General features: G+C 40.7%; 1 protein-coding gene across 1 annotated transcript; it reads right to left on the reverse strand.

The window, feature by feature from the left end:
* Positions 1–490: 490 nt before the first annotated feature.
* LOC145772239 (uncharacterized) lies at positions 491–2,147 on the reverse strand. Its single transcript, XM_082584093.1, has one exon. It carries the CDS (start codon positions 2,104–2,106, stop codon positions 1,189–1,191), a length of 918 nt encoding a protein of 305 aa, XP_082440219.1. The 5' UTR covers positions 2,107–2,147; the 3' UTR covers positions 491–1,188.
* Between the last annotated feature and the right edge of the window lie 13,658 nt (positions 2,148–15,805).

Below are 15,805 nucleotides of genomic sequence, written 5' to 3' on the forward strand. Positions count from 1 at the left end.
GCACAGCGATCGGTAGTACCGACGGGACGGTGTGTACAAAAGTTAGGTAAGTAATCAACGCGAGCTGATGACTCGCGCCTACTGAAAATTCCTCAATCGAGGGAAACAATTGCAATTCCCTATCCCGAGCACGGTCGGAGTTTCCGGATTTCCCAACCCTTTCGAGCCGGGATCTCGAGCGAAAAGGCTCCGGCTGATCCAACCAGTGTAGTGCGCGTGCGGCCCCGAACATATAAGGGCATCACAGACCTGTTATTGCTCAATCTCGTGCGCCTGAACGCCGCCTGTCTCTCTAAGAACGCCTGCAATCGCTCCTTCGTGGCGGCGCCTGAACGGGTCTGCTACTATTCGGTGAGTCCGATTCGGTGAGTCTGATTCGGTGAGTTCCTAACCTCTAACCCTAACTCCTAACCCCTAACCCCAAAACGGCAATGATAATTAGGCCACGGTACCCGATAATTAAAAAAAAAAAATTGAAAAAATCCCCCGTTAAGGGATCGGACTCACCGAATCGGACTCACCGAATCGGGCCATTCCGCGCCTGAACAGACGTCACCGGTCAGCGAGCGGCCGGGTATCTAGCAGGTCAGAGTCTCGTTTTTTATCGGAATTAACCAGACCAACTAAGAACGGCCTTGCACCACCACCCACGAATCGAGAAGGAGCTCGCGATCTGTCAATACTCGCCGTGTCCGGGCCGGGTGAGTTTCCCCGTGTTGACTCGCACTTTCCACCAAAGCGGTCGATGTCTTGTAGGGCCGAAAGGGTCGGGACGAAAGATCTCAGGGACGAAACATCTGGCAAGCGTTTTCCACACTACCGGTATTGCTTTTAATCGCTGCGTGTTTCTTGATGCTTACAGTCAGTTAGTTAGTTACCTTCAAGAAGTTGAAATTTATTGCATTTTTATAAATATTTTCAAATTCCTGATGAGGGCTTAAGTTAAGCGGAAAACGTTTGACTGTTAAAGTATTTGTAAATATGTAAAGTATACTGTTGTAATGCTCAACCCTGTGGTATTGTTGTGTCTTGCTTGTCTTTGGTACAAAAACTGAAAAGGAAACGTATTTTAAAACCGACCATAATATGGTACATACTTTGGTTGCCATCACTATAAGTTCACCTTTGCATGAAAGTTACAAATTGTCATCATAACCTTTAAACACTTTCATAACATAAATCTGCAATTCAAATAGGACAATCGTAAATATGCACAGCTTTGTCATCAGATACTGAAACAATTTTTGAGCCATTGTTATTGTAACTACAAGACCATACCTGGTCTCGGTGTTCATAGAATGTGTTGACACACTGTCGAGTCGTACCATCCCATATTTTCACAGATTTGTCAGCAGAACATGATGCAAAATGGACATTGTCTGGGCAAAATGCAACATCCAACACCCAAGATGAATGGCCACTTAACGTGTGAATAAATGTGGCATTTTTCACATCATACACTTTAATTTGACCATCATCAGATGCAGTGGCAAGTCTGTGCGAGTCAGGTGAAAAGGTTAAAGATCGAATTGGCATAGCATGGCCTTCAAGTGTATGAAGCAATCTTTGACTAGCAACATCAAACACCTTTATAATTCCATCCATAGCTCCACAAGCAATGTATTTCCCATCTGGACTATAAGCAATGCTTAATGTAAATTTTCCTCCCGTATCCATTTCTGCTTCATTATTACCATCTTCAACATTAATAAGAACAATTTTACCACTCTGTCCTCCAGTGGCGATATGGTTGCCATTTGGAGAAAATATTACTGTCCATGTTTCTACAGTTCCACCATCAATGGCTCGTAGTTGCTTTCCTGAATCTAAATCCCACAATCGTATATGTGCATCAAGTGAGCTTGAAGCTGCCATTGTACCCAACTTGTTGATATCAACAGACACGATGCCAAGTTGATGACCCTCTAAAACCCACTTTAACTCTAGTTGTTCATCGACCCATTTCCAGCACTTCACTTTGTCATCAAGTGCTCCTGTAATGATGTGCTCTGTGCCATCTTTTTCACTCTTACCCCACGCACATGACCAGATATCTTCATCATGTGCTTGCTCTTGCTTGAACAAAATACTATACTGGGTACTCATTGCAACAACAATATGAAATTTTTTAACAATTAAAAACCCATAAAAATCAGCCTGTATTAAAAATATGTGTAATAAGACATATACATTATACACTAACCTACTGGCAAACAACATTAGCACAATCGATGTATCCAAAAATAAAGCAGGATTTAACTATGCACTGTGCAAATCTTACCGTTACATTTCAAACACGTTTGTTACCTAAAAGTACTATTAATACAATTTTTGTTTAATCTGAAAACAATATGCATTTTATAAGAATTAGAAAAATATAATTTTCTTTACTAGAAACAGCACAGCTTTGATGCTCAGATACTTAAGCACACTTACTTTGTGCACAATAAAATTGCAAGATCAAGCACAGCCAGTTCAACTTATAGGGTGTGCGCTTATTAATGCATTTTAAGGACAGCTCTTTGTCGGCTGCATAGCCATGTGGTGATAGCACTGGAACGGCAATCGAAAGAGCGCCGGTTTGATACCGCTCAGGAGCATGCGACCGTGTCTCTGGTAGAACACATGAAGGCATGCCTGAAGGAGTGAAGGTGGACACGAAGATTGGCTTCCTTGCCTTCCCGTCCACTTAATCTAAATCTTCAACCACCGAGTGCAAGCCTGGATACGACAAACACACATAACAGCTCTTTATTGTGTGACACCCAGTGAATGAAATATACTATAGGCAGCAAACACTTCAACAAGCAAAAACGTTTGTTGGTTGGTTTAGCATTTATATGTGGACTGAGAAAGTGTTTGATAGGTTATTCCTGGCAGTTTCACAAACAGTAGTAAGTAAAATGTAGATAGATGCAATCTTCGTCCCTGAAAAGACCAGAGGTGGGCAGTAGCGCGCTACTTTTATAGCGCCGCTACTATTTTGGTAAAAGTAGCGATAGCGCCGCTACTTTTTAGTTGGAGTAGCGGCTGCAGTAGCGGCGTTATTTTTTTCCAAAGTAGCGGTTGCGGGAGAGGCGCTACTTTTTTTCAGTCGCACTCCAGATACTTATTAATTTAAAGTAAAAAAATACTCGTTTTTTTCGCAACACTGGCGTGGTCAAGCAGTTATATTATATAGCCTATAATCCTATATGATCGGTTTGGTTGCAAATTTTCGGTCTTTTGGGAATCTCGTTTTCTGGTGTGGAGCTGCGATGCTGCGATCAAGGTATGAAATCGATAATGTTCATTTTAATTTTAATAATAAGTTAGCCGAAGTAAAGTTGCATATGGTTTATAGAATATAGAGTCTAGGGTGAGGCTGGTGCCCCTCAAAAATTAAAAACTTAAGCTAGTCATTCGGCCCTTTGTATATATCGTTGATGTAAAACCAAATGGTGTTATGTCCAAAATCATCAAACTGAGATAAACGCAAAAAAAACATTTATTTTTTTGAATATTTTTGATATCTCAAATGGATCAAACACCAGTGCCACATACTTACAACCACACCATGCTCTCCTTGGTTTGCACACAACTAGATGTTTTTCAAAATTGTGTGCCACCCCCCATTTTTTTACACCCCTTTTTTGGACATAGCCCAGTGAGGTTCTCAAAGTAACAACCGGTTGTAAAACAAAAACTGGACATAGCCCATTACACTGCCAGGATTGGATTATATGTGGTGCTTTTGAAAGAGCATGGCATTGTTTGCAATCATGTAGTCATCTGCAAATGGAGTTTTGTAGCCTATTTCAACAATTTGTGTTTGTGGTGAAGAGCTGGTGCCTTCAAACACAAATTGTTGTATGGTAGCATATCACTTCGTAAGTGTAATCCTCGGCAGATTGCAATAATTATGCTTTGTTTTGCATTGGAGAAATAATATAGTGATATTACTTTTACAGTGTTTAAATTACACTGGCCAACAAAAAATTTTTTTTTGCGTGCCGAAAATATTTTAACGGTTTCTGGGCAATTTTTGCCTCTGAATTTAAAATTAACATCTGTTTCTTTCAATTGGCTCCAGTTTTTGAAATATCAATATTTTCAAATTTTGGCTAGAGAAAATTAGCTAAGTTTAACGTTTGCTAAGTTTTAAAGTTAAACTTGGTGACCAAGATAAGCCGTGGGCACCTCATATTGTCTGCAAAGCATGTGCAGAAAGCCTGAGAAAGTGGACTAAAGGTACACTTAAAAATTTTAATTTTGGTGTACCAATGGTTCGGAGAGAACCAAAAAGCCATTGGTAGACATACAGGGGTTTAATCGTCACAAGAAAAGCAGTTCGAATGACCTAGATTTAGAATCTGCTCAATGACCTGTTCCTCACTGTGAGGAAGTGCATGGCCATGGAATATAATGAGTTTCATGATGAAGAGGTAGAAAGTTCTGCAAGTAACAGCGGTGGAAGTGTGTTTGAAAGTAGTTCAGCTATTCCAGAGACATTCAGACAGGGAGGAGCTGAGTGATCTCATCAGGGATCTTAGCCTATCCAAAGAAGGTTACTGCATCCAAAGAAAATACTGCATCATATATTGTTTCAGTTGCATCATCTTTATGCATCATCTTATATCTGATGCAGTATGTTGAAGTAATGCAAAAATCGTCATAAATCAAGTCTGGTCTTAAACTTTTGGCCACAACTATATGTACCTTGTGACGTCACAGCGAACAGAATCACAGCTTGATGCGCAACGAGACCTCGCAAAAGGGTATCAAACAAAAGCGGCCTTAGCGAGACGAGGGCAACAAAGTTTGGATTTTTTTATTGCTAAAACTCATGTTGTACACAATGACATCACGCTGAAACAAAAAACTCGCAAAGTTAATTTGGGTTTCCCCGCCCTTTAACTAATTTTAGATGGCAATACAGCCAGCTGTGACGTGGCCAGTATTGGAGCTGGTGGTGTCAAACACCATAGCTCCCACTAATGCTTTGCAGTTCTACTCATCAAGCAGCTTTTCTGTTGCAGTACCGATCAATTCTCCCATAGGCTCTGATGAGCTAGCAGGTAACTTATGCGTTCCTAGCAGTTTAACACCACTAGGACCAGAAACAAGGACAGGTAGCCTTTCATCAATAACTTTTAAATTGAGGCCGGACATCAGCTTTCTATCCCAATGTAGGGATCCAGTTCCAGGTAACGGAGGTTGCCACTTTCCTTTAATGGCACTGGCAGTTTCTTTAGCTGTTTTGGTGCGATGCCTCAGTGCCTGTGTATAATTAAGGTTCACCTTCGACATGTCTCCACCACACGCAGTGATAAATTCCCCTATCATTGTGGAAGCGGTCACAGGGCTAATTTTGTTCCTCAAACAACACCCAACTATCGAAGGGTGTTTGAGAATATCATAAGGCACCCGAATCGTTGTGCCATCTTTAACGATTTGACGATGACACCTATTGGAAGATGTTGGCAAAGTAGCTTCAGTTCCCGAGTCATTATCAGATGAAAAGTCTGCTGTTTCATCAAGTGTTGTGTCTATGAATGTATCTAACTTTTTCATGTCTTCTTCCTTTTTAGCTAATTCTACAAAGTGCTGCTCTCGTTCCATTTTTCTTTTTGTTTTTCTTATTGTTACCATGTCTCGACCTGCAAATGTGGCAATCCTGTCTGTCATCATACTTTCTGTCATCATCAATCAGTGTCATCATCAATCATCAATCACTGTCTGTCATCATCAATCAGGGATCTACTTTGCTCTCAACAACTGTTCCTTCTGCTCCACTCACCATCACTTTTGCTTTTTCAAGATTCACCTTCATACCCTTGGTTTCAAATGCTTCTTTCCATTTCTCAAACTTTCTCTCCAGTCCCTCCATACTATTACTTATCAAGACCAGGTCATCTGCATACAAAATTTCACTCAATAAGCCCTCCCTCACTCCTTCAGTTACAACGTCAACCACAATAGCAAATATCAGAGGTGACAAAACTGATCCTTGGTGTACACCAACCTTCACAAAAAACTCGTTTGAATAATTTGATCCAACTCTCACTTTTGTTCTTGCATCCTCATACATAGACATCACAGCTCTCACTAATACCTTCGGTATACCTCTTTTCCTCATTGCCCACTCCATCACTTTCCTTGGTACTCTGTCAAATGCCTTTTCTAAGTCGACAAAACACATATATAGTTTTCTCTGCTTCTCTCGGTATTCCTCCTGCATTCTTCTCAATATAAACAGAGCATCCACTGTACCTTTTCCTGGCATAAATCCAAACTGCATATCATTTAATTTTACCAATGTTCTCTGTTCTCAACCTCTTTTCTAGTATTCGCTCCACAATTTTTATTCCATGCTCTAGTAGTTTTACACCTCTATATGCACTGCAACTTCTCACATCCCCTTTTCTCTTGAACAGTGGAACAACAGTACTATGCTTCCGCTCCTCCGGCATTCCCTCTCCATCTAATACCCTTTGGCTAAGTTGTAGCATTACTTTAATTCCCAACTCTCCACTTGCTTTTATCATCTCTACGCTCACTTCTGATGGACCGGCTGCTTTATGCAGTTTCATTTGCCCCATTGCCTCCACCACTTCATCACGAGTAACCTTTCCCACTGGACCCTCCACCAGATCAACCTCTGTCATATGATCCCATACATTCTCCTTATTCATAACATTTTCCATATGTTCCTTCCACACTTCTCCTCTGCTTTCCGGACTGAAATGCAACTTCCCATCTCCACTCCTTATACATCTTCCCCCTACAATATCTTTCCCATCCTTTTTCATTTGCTTTATGAGTCTGAATACTTTGTTTTGGCTTTCCCCCATTTTATTTAGTTCCTCCTCAGCACCATTCTTCATAGCTCTTGCAACAACCCTCTTTGCCTTCTTTTTCATACTCTTATACTTCTTTTTATTCTCTTCTGACCCATTTTTGCGCTACTGCTTGTATGCATCTCTTTTCTGTGAAATCGCATGCTTCACCTCTTCATCCCACCACCATGTGTCTCCACGATCCCTCCTCACTTTCTTTTTCCCACATACTTCATCACATGCTGCTAGGACACCTTTCTGAAATGAAGTCCACAAGTCCTGCGCACTCATGTTTACCAGCTCTTTTGCTCTTTTCACAAACTTAATTCTCGTTTCTTTTTCCTCCAGTTTCCACACATTTCTCACAAAAACTCGTTCTTTCTTCACAATTTTCTTCACTTTTTTCATATTTAAGTCTCCTACTACTAGTCTATGCTGCAACTCCCACGGAATTACTTTCACATTCTTCAAGTACTTTCTCTGTTCCTGCCCAACCACCAGAGGTGGGCAGTAGCGCGCTACTTTTGTAGCGGCGCTACCAGCGGCGCTACTTTTTTGATAAAAGTAGCGGTAGCGGCGCTACTTTTTAGCTAGAGTAGCGGCTGCAGTAGCGGCGCTATTTTTTTTCCAAAGTAGCGGTAGCGGGAGAGGCGCTACTTTTTTTCAGTCGCACTCCCGCTACCCGCTACTTTTTAATTTAAATTGAAAAAAATTCTTGTTTTTTTTGCAATACTGGCGTGGTCAAACAGCTATATAATCGGCTTGGTTGCAAAGTTTCGGTCTTTTCTAGCTGACGTCAACTTCTTCGGCGAATATCTCCTTGTGATGAAGCCTATCTGCCAGGCTTTAGACATTCTTCAGGGCAAGTCCAAGGCATATTACGGAGTCTTGCTTCCAACCATCACAATTTGCGAGAAGAAGTTGACCGAGATCAGCTGATCTTGTGACCTGTGAGGAGTTGAAAGTGAAAGTCCTTGAAGGCGCGAAGAAAAGATTCAACAAATGCTTCAACAACATGAAATGCGTTATGGCATCATGACTTCATCCCTCCTTCAACTCCTACAATTTCTGCACTACGTTTCCACGGATGATGCTGACGCACTGCGAGAAAAACTCAAGACAGATGTAATTCGACTGTTGTGGGAGACATCAAGCCAGGTTGATACCGAGAAGAGTGACACCAACACCAGTCATGGCCCCGAGGATGTATTTTTTGGAGTGTTTGCGCCATCCCGTGAAATGTCGGTGCACAAGGAAGCAGCAATTGTGGACGCCTTTTTTCGTACAAAAGCAAGTCCTTGAGCTTTTCGAATACCGAGTTAAAACATATCTGTTCAATACAACACCCCATTTCTTCCAGTGCTGCGGTGGAGAGACTTTTCTCTGTTGGAAAAGATGTGCTTAATCGAAAGCGGGCAGGACTTAGTGACTCTCATTTTGAAATGCTTGTGTTTTTGAAAGATGCGTAACAATAAATTTCCCTTAGAATGCGTTTTCTATAACGACGTTAAAATAACAGTGCAAACGAATGATAACATTCGTTTTCAAGGTCATTTTTGCGTCACTAGGGACTTGAGTGTTTCCTAGTGTCATTTTAGACAAAAGTAGCGGAAGAAGTAGCAGTAGCGCGCGCTACTTTGGCCCGAGTAACGGTAGCGCGCTACTTTTGTAAATTGGTAGCGGGTAGCGGTAGCGCGCGCTACTTTGGCCCAAGTAGCGGTAGCGGGTAGCGCGCTACTTTAAAAGTAGCGGGTGCCCACCTCTGCCAACCACAATAAAATCAATTTCCGACTCATGTCCTCCTGAGCTGTAAGTCACCTTCCTTTTCTCTTTCTTTTTAAACCATGTGTTGGCAATACAAAGTTTCCTTTCATCACAAAATTCAAGTAGCATTCTTCCTTCCATGTTTCTCTCCCCAAAACCATCATCATCAGTCGTTATCTCCGCCTGTGGCAGATTGCGCATGAACATGGCTTATTTGCTTCCAAGAGTGGCGATTTTGAGCCAACTCGTCCAGTGTCGTCAAGTGGAGTCCGGTCCATGATTGAAATGCCCCAAAGCCCCAAAACCATACCCTCCATGAATGCCCTTGAACCCATTTGCTTGTTTTCCAACATGTCCATTAAAATCTCCTAATCCAAACACCAACTCTTTTGAACTCCGTAAATCCCATTCCTCTGCCAAAACATCATAAAAACTTTCCTTTTCTAAGTAATCCCTACCACTTTGAGGTGCATATGCACAGATTAGCCTCACTACCTCCTCTTCAAAAGCAAGTAGGCCTACCATTGTCATCACTCTGTCACTCCTTCTTCTAACTTCTATTACTTTCTCACATAATTCCTCTTTTACCAAGAAACCAACACCACCGATTCCTGTCTTATTTCCTGACCACCATAACTTGTATCTCCTCCCATTGACACCTAAAAACCGCGCTGACTGTCCTCTCCATCTTACTTCCTCTAGGCAACATATATCCACCCTTCTTTTTCTTAGTTCTTCACATATTTCAGTTCCTTTACCACACAAACTTCCCACATTCCAGCATCCGATTCTAACACCATAATCTTTTTTCAATGTTTTTTTGTTTTCTCGGAACCCAGAGATTCTTCGCACCCCTTGCCCATCTAAGGGCTGCTGGGGACTAGGGGCCATTTTTAGCTTTTGCTGCATTTAAATAATATTTTGGAGCATAGATTTTCCAGCCGGATGCCCTTCCTGATGCTAACCACAGTTATTGGCGGTGGGCCTAGCCTTTACTTAAAAAAGTAGTTCCTGCAAGGCAGCAGGATTTCTAACAAGTTTTAGCCAACCAGTCGAGGTTGTTGCCCATGAGGTGGGACGTGGACCCACTTGTTAGTTTGGTGTGTGATCAAGACCAGTGTTCCCCGAGACCCATGGTGTAACAATCCATGGCGACTGCCCAGGGTTCAAAGGTGCTACTTGTACCACACACCTACCCTACGTATAGCTAAGATATTTGTTGTACAAATATCTTAGTTATAGCTAAGATATTTGTTGCTGATAAAAAAAATTTTACGCGATGGTTTTTGTTAAAAGAAGTCATTACAGGGCAATTTTGTGTGATTTGTTTTGCTTACAACTTTGAAGTTACAACATAGTTTATCTTGTTTCTAAACAGCTCATTTATTTCTAGCTGACGTTAACTTCTTCGGCGAATATCTCCGTGTGATGAAGCCTATCTGCCAGGCTTTAGACATTTTCCAGGGCGAGTCCAAGGCGAATTACAGAGTCTTACTCCAACATAGGGATGGGCAATTCAGAATACCGAATCCAGAAGGATTCGGATCCTAAACTATCCGAATCTAAAATGGCAATAAAACCGGGTAATAAGATTCGGTTTTAAAGATATGCATAAGTCTTGTGCAAGCTGTCAGCTTGAGACAGTGTGGTTTACTCTCTTTTTCTTTGCACTGACAGTCTGACACAATTCGCAGTTTCAAAAACGTTTTGCACGTGGTTGTGCGCGCACGGCGCATGCATCCCTACGTCACTCGCCCGCATGAGCAATCAAAGAAACCAAGCGCGCAATTTTCTTCACGCTTTGTACACATGCACAAAAATGTGCAATGCTTTTTTTCAATTCACGTGCGTATGCGACTCTGCGATAGTTTGACTCAGGGGCGGATCCAGGTATTAACGTTAGGGGGGGCGATGTCATTGACATTCAGACAAGTGATCAGCCCGCACAAACAACGACGGAGGTCTCCCCTAGAAAATTTAGGTTGAATTTGGTGCGTTTTGAGAGCATTTCGAACACAAATTATGAGAAATTCTATAACTTAAAAAATCTTCAACAATGCTGTTGTTTAACAAAGGGAGGGATGAAGAGCTGATGTGTCCTTGCCATGTCAAGTTGAAATCTGAACAACCTAGCCGCATTTATAGTTGAGACTGAAAGTTTCACTCTTGATTGTTTCACAGCAATTTAAAAAGTGACCACGGAAAGATGATAACAGGTAATTCTGTCTTCCAAATGTCACAGCATAGCCTATTATTGATACAGACATTGAGGTTGTTATAGACTTACTCTATAACTTCGAGGTTTTATTCCTCTGAAAAGTTTTGAATTGTTTTGAACAAAAGTGGGGCCAGGTCAGAACACTGGGTCATGCTCCACCCCCGTAGAATCGCCACTATAGGCTAGCTTTCGATTGTAAATTTTTATTTTGGTCCAGCGAAACACTACAATTTGTACAAATAGAATGACAGTTAGGCTAAACATAGTTAAATGACGACCAAAGGATATAGGCCTCCTCAAAACGTGTCATGCACGGTCGCTGCACCAGACAAAAAAAAAGAAACTAAGCATAACAGAAGCAACTATTTCTGTGGACTTCACAATTAAAACGAAAATAAAAAAGCTACTTTGCCGGTACGGGTAATACTAACAGGTGTCATACCTTTGACTACAACACAAAGTCAAGTTTGCGGTTTGTACTGTTGGCAAATCGATTTATCACAGAGTCTATGTCAATTAAAATGTCCCGATGCTGGTATAGTAAGGCCAATCTATTTAGTCTTTCCTCGCCGATGTTGTTCCTCAGCCAGGTTTTCAACGACCGAAGAGATGAAAAGCTTCTTTCGGCTGATGCTATACGCTGACTGGCAAGGTTGATAGTATTTTTTAGAAGAGAGTGTACGATTGTGTACACATCTTCATCACACTGCTGTAAAGCTTCTTCCGCAGTCATCGATAAGACTGTAGCAGTCGCCGAAACAGTTATATTTGCCCACTTCTCCTAATCTCCTTCCATAAGTGGATCTCTGAACATAGAGCTGATTCCACACTATATATATGACGTAACAAGCCGTTGTAGGCATTGCAAATGACTTTTGTCAATGCTATCGGGTCATACTTGAGCAATTTCGTGGTAGCAATGATGTTAGGTGACAAGATGCTAAAGTCTCATTGAAAAAAATTGAACTTTGCTGTTTTTAGATGCAATTTCAAAGATAGAATTCGAATGGTTTTAGTTCAACGTCTGACCGCCAAAGTTGCCAATAACCTGCTCTGTCAACCAACTTATCTAGGCTAAGGGATTTATCGCTATGCTCTACAGTGCCAGCAAAAACTTTAGAAACTTTTTAAATTTTAGTAATTTTGTTTTGTATTTAGACGCTGTGACGAAATAATAGCCTTACACTATATTATTATAGCCTACCCTAATCTTTAAACATGGCGAAAGACTTACTCAGCATTGCTTTCGATAAGTTGTTTTCCAAATCGCATACATAGGCTATAAATGAAGAATAAAGCTACTTTCCTAGGTTTTAGGGGGGCGATCGCCCCAATCGCCCCCCTCTGGATCCGCCCCTGGTTTGACTGGTGGCGTAACAACATCGAGCAGATGTCCCTGCTAAAGGAGTTGGCTTTGAAATATCTCAGCATACTTGCCAATCAGCTTCTTCCGAGCGATGCTTTTCCAGTGCGGGCTTGACGGCAACTAAGCTGCGCTCCCGTTCAGCGTTGCCAGATGGGAAAGTAGGATACCAAATTAAAAAATTCTGGTGAAATTTAGAGGTCTTTGGTGCCAACCTTTTTGATCTTGGAACCAGACAACTTTTTGGTGAAATTTTCCCCACTCAAATTTTTCAAAAAAGTTTTTTCAATTTTTTTAAAACTTTTTAGCAAATAATCCCTGCTCGTATAGAAAACGTTTTGCAAGGTTTGCGTATGCGTAATGGCAGTGTCTTATGTCTTAAAAACTATGTGTATTTTAGGCAAAATCGATTTATTAAGAGTGTTTTAAATAGCTGGTGAAATTTTAGTTACTTTTTGGTGTCAAGCAGCTTCCAGCATCTGGCAAAACGGCTCTCGTTCGTCCGGCAGTAATTTGGAATGCCATAGCCCTTGATGTGTTGCACTACAATAAACATCTACTTTGATTGTGTTGCTTTTGTGTCTAAATTTGCAAATAAACATTGCATGAAATTTTTTACTTTTTGCGTTGCTGGAGCCTAGAAGTTAATAGGATTCAGTATTCTGGATTTGGTTTACTATTCCGGAATAATTCTGGAATAGTGAATTATTCTGAATTGCCCATCCCTACTCCAACAATTACAATTTGCGCGAAGAAGTTGACCAAGATCAGTGATCTTGTGACCTGTGAGGAGTTGAAAGTGAAAGTCCTTGAAGGGGTGAACGATTGAACAAGTGCTTCAACGACATGAAATGTGTTATGGCATCAACATCCCTCCTTCAAGACGTCGTGGCTACAATTTCTGCACTACGTTTCCACGGATGATGCTGACGCATTGCGAGAAAAAAGTCAAGACAGATGTAATTCGACTGTTGCGGGAGACATCAAGCCAGGTTGATACTGAGAAGAGTGACACCAACATCAGTCACGACTCCGAGGATGAATTTTTTGGTGTGTTGGCTATATCCCGTAAAACGTCGGTGCAGAAGGAAACAGCAATTGTGGACGCCTTTTTTTCGGACAGGAGCAAGTCCTTGAGCTTTTTGAATACCGAGTTAAAACATCTGTTCATTAAATACAACACCCCCATTCCTTCCAGTGCTGCGGTTGAGAGACTTTTCTCTGTTGGAAAAGATGTGCTTAAGCCAAAGCAGGCAGGACTTATAGTGACTCTCATTTTGAAATGCTTGTGTTTTTGAAAGATGCGTAACAATAAATTTTCCTTAGAATGTGTTTTCTATAACGACGTTAAAATGACAGTGTAAACGAATAAATAACATCTGTTTTCAAGGTCATTTTTGCGTCACTATAGGGACTTGAAGAGTGTTTCTTAACTTAGTGTCATTTTAGACAAAAGTAGCGAAAGAAGTAGCGGTAGCGCGCGTTACTTTGGTCCGAGTAGCGGTAGCGCGCTACTTTTGTAAATTGATAGCGGGTAGCGGTAGCGCGCGCTATTTTGGTCCAAGTAGCGGTAGCGGGTAGCGCGCTACGGTACTTTAAAAGTAGCGGGTGCCCACCTCTGGAAAAGACTGAGATAAAAAATAGAGCAGCTCCTATGTTACTGATCAGAGTCTCTGCAAAAAATTTTCAATTTTGTTGGAAAAAGTTGAGTTGAAGTCACTGATCGGAGTTTTGACAATTTTTCTTAATTTCATTACGACGAATAGGAAATCTGTTATTTGTTAAAAAAAGGTTTGTGGTAGCTCATAAAAATTGAATAATTGATTTACAACAAAGTCCGACTCTGCTCAGTGCTCAGTCAGTGCACATTTTAAAAGAGTTAGGGTTGAGATCGGAGTTTCCGCAAACATTTTTAAATTTCCGGTAATGATCCTGAGAGTTTTTGTTTGTTTGCGGAAACTGCAATCAGCGACTTCGGCTTTGTGCTATTTTTTCTCTCGATTTTTTCACAGGGAAAATTTTAAAATGTTTGCGGAAACTGCAATCAGCAACTTCGGCTTTTTTTAAGTTTTTCTCACGATCTTTTCAGGGTACGAACTAGGTTGCATCCACTCATCATGAAGAACAAAATCTCAACAAACTTGCAAAATACTAGTATTAAGCTTTCTCAGTCCAATATTTAAGATTCTAACAATAAACTTGTCCTACTGCTGAACCATAGCCTACAGGAGTCATACGCGAATCTAGTCACTGGTCTGCAATCATTGTTGGAACAAATTTTGTGGTCACAACTCAGTAAAATCAAACTTGACTTTTTGCAGCTTCAGGTCTAATAAGTAACATTTTCAATCGCCTGTCCACAGTGTCCAGTGTCTTGTCATAAATTGTCAAGCAGTACCTGCAGTGCAGTGATTTTGAGCGTTGAGCAGCCAGGGCACCAGTGGCAACATGAACAATTGAAGCACAGAGCTGCCAGACAAGAATTTAAATTTAACTTTTGCCACACTTTTTTGAGAGTGTCCAAACCCAAACAGCGAGGAAAAAGAACAAGTCTTCAACAATAGTAGGCTATGTTGCATCTCTATCTTGTATATGTAACTGTGTATTTTTATCATTATGTGCTGTAAATATGAAATCGTCACTTAGAATTTTTGTTCTTTCTCTTTTCAAAACTTCAGAAATCACTTCTGCCGTTTATCCGTAATTTTTACACCACAATTATTGTCAGCTTACGAATTAGACAAGTGCAATCAGGCCATGGCCAGGGTTGGGACTATCGATTTCGAATCGATATTCGATAGCGTTATTCTTTAGCCTACTTTGTCACTATCGAATCCGTGTTTTCTTTTCTTTTTCAAATAAGTATCGATTAGCTGCTATTCTTTACTTTTTTGTGCGTTGAATCCGATATTCGATATTCAGTACTTTTCTGTAAAGTTTACAAATAAACAACGTAAAATATTAACCGAGTTCCACAATTTTATTAGGCAGACTTTGAAATTCTATTGAAAGGAGGAGCAAATTTTTTTTTGCTTGGAAACCGCACCGCACATTGATAGCCTATACCACTGAAGATCTGACCAGAAAGTATGCTTGCATTGCTTTACGACGATTGACTAGAAGATGCACATTTGATGTTTTGGCTAAGCTGATTGAGTGTGTTATCATGGAATTTAAACTTAGTGGCAAAATAACTCATTGTGTGACAGACTCTGATTCCAATTTTGACAAGGCGTTAATGGTAATGGTAATGCTTGCTTCAGCAGTTCGGTACATTACATGACTGCATTTAAAACTGTGTTTGTGACTCTTCTCAGAAGGATTATGATTGCATGACTGCATTTAAAACTATGTTTTGTTACTCCTAGTCCTTTGAGTGGGAAGTATTTTTCACTTCTTTGAATTTTTTTCAATTTGTTACTGCCTTGAGCATTCAGAAAGAGTGGTGGAATAATTTTTTTTTTTTTCAATATCGATTACTACATTCTTTATTCTTTACTTTTTCTTCTACTATCGAAATCGGTTATTTCTTTACTTTTTTTGGCACTATCGAATATCGGAATATTCTTTACTTTTTCACTATCGACTCCCATGCCTGGCCATGGCCTTTGTCTAAATCTGAACTCATTCACCAAATAAAAC

This window comes from Aplidium turbinatum, chromosome 6 (genome assembly GCF_918807975.1).
Source record: "Aplidium turbinatum chromosome 6, kaAplTurb1.1, whole genome shotgun sequence".
In the NCBI taxonomy this organism is placed as follows: domain Eukaryota; kingdom Metazoa; phylum Chordata; class Ascidiacea; order Aplousobranchia; family Polyclinidae; genus Aplidium; species Aplidium turbinatum.

What these genes read in the sequence shown, in the direction of transcription:
- LOC145772239 (XM_082584093.1), bottom strand. Translation starts at nt 2,106, where the DNA reads ATGAGTACCCAGTATAGTATTTTGTTCAAGCAAGAGCAAGCACATGAT.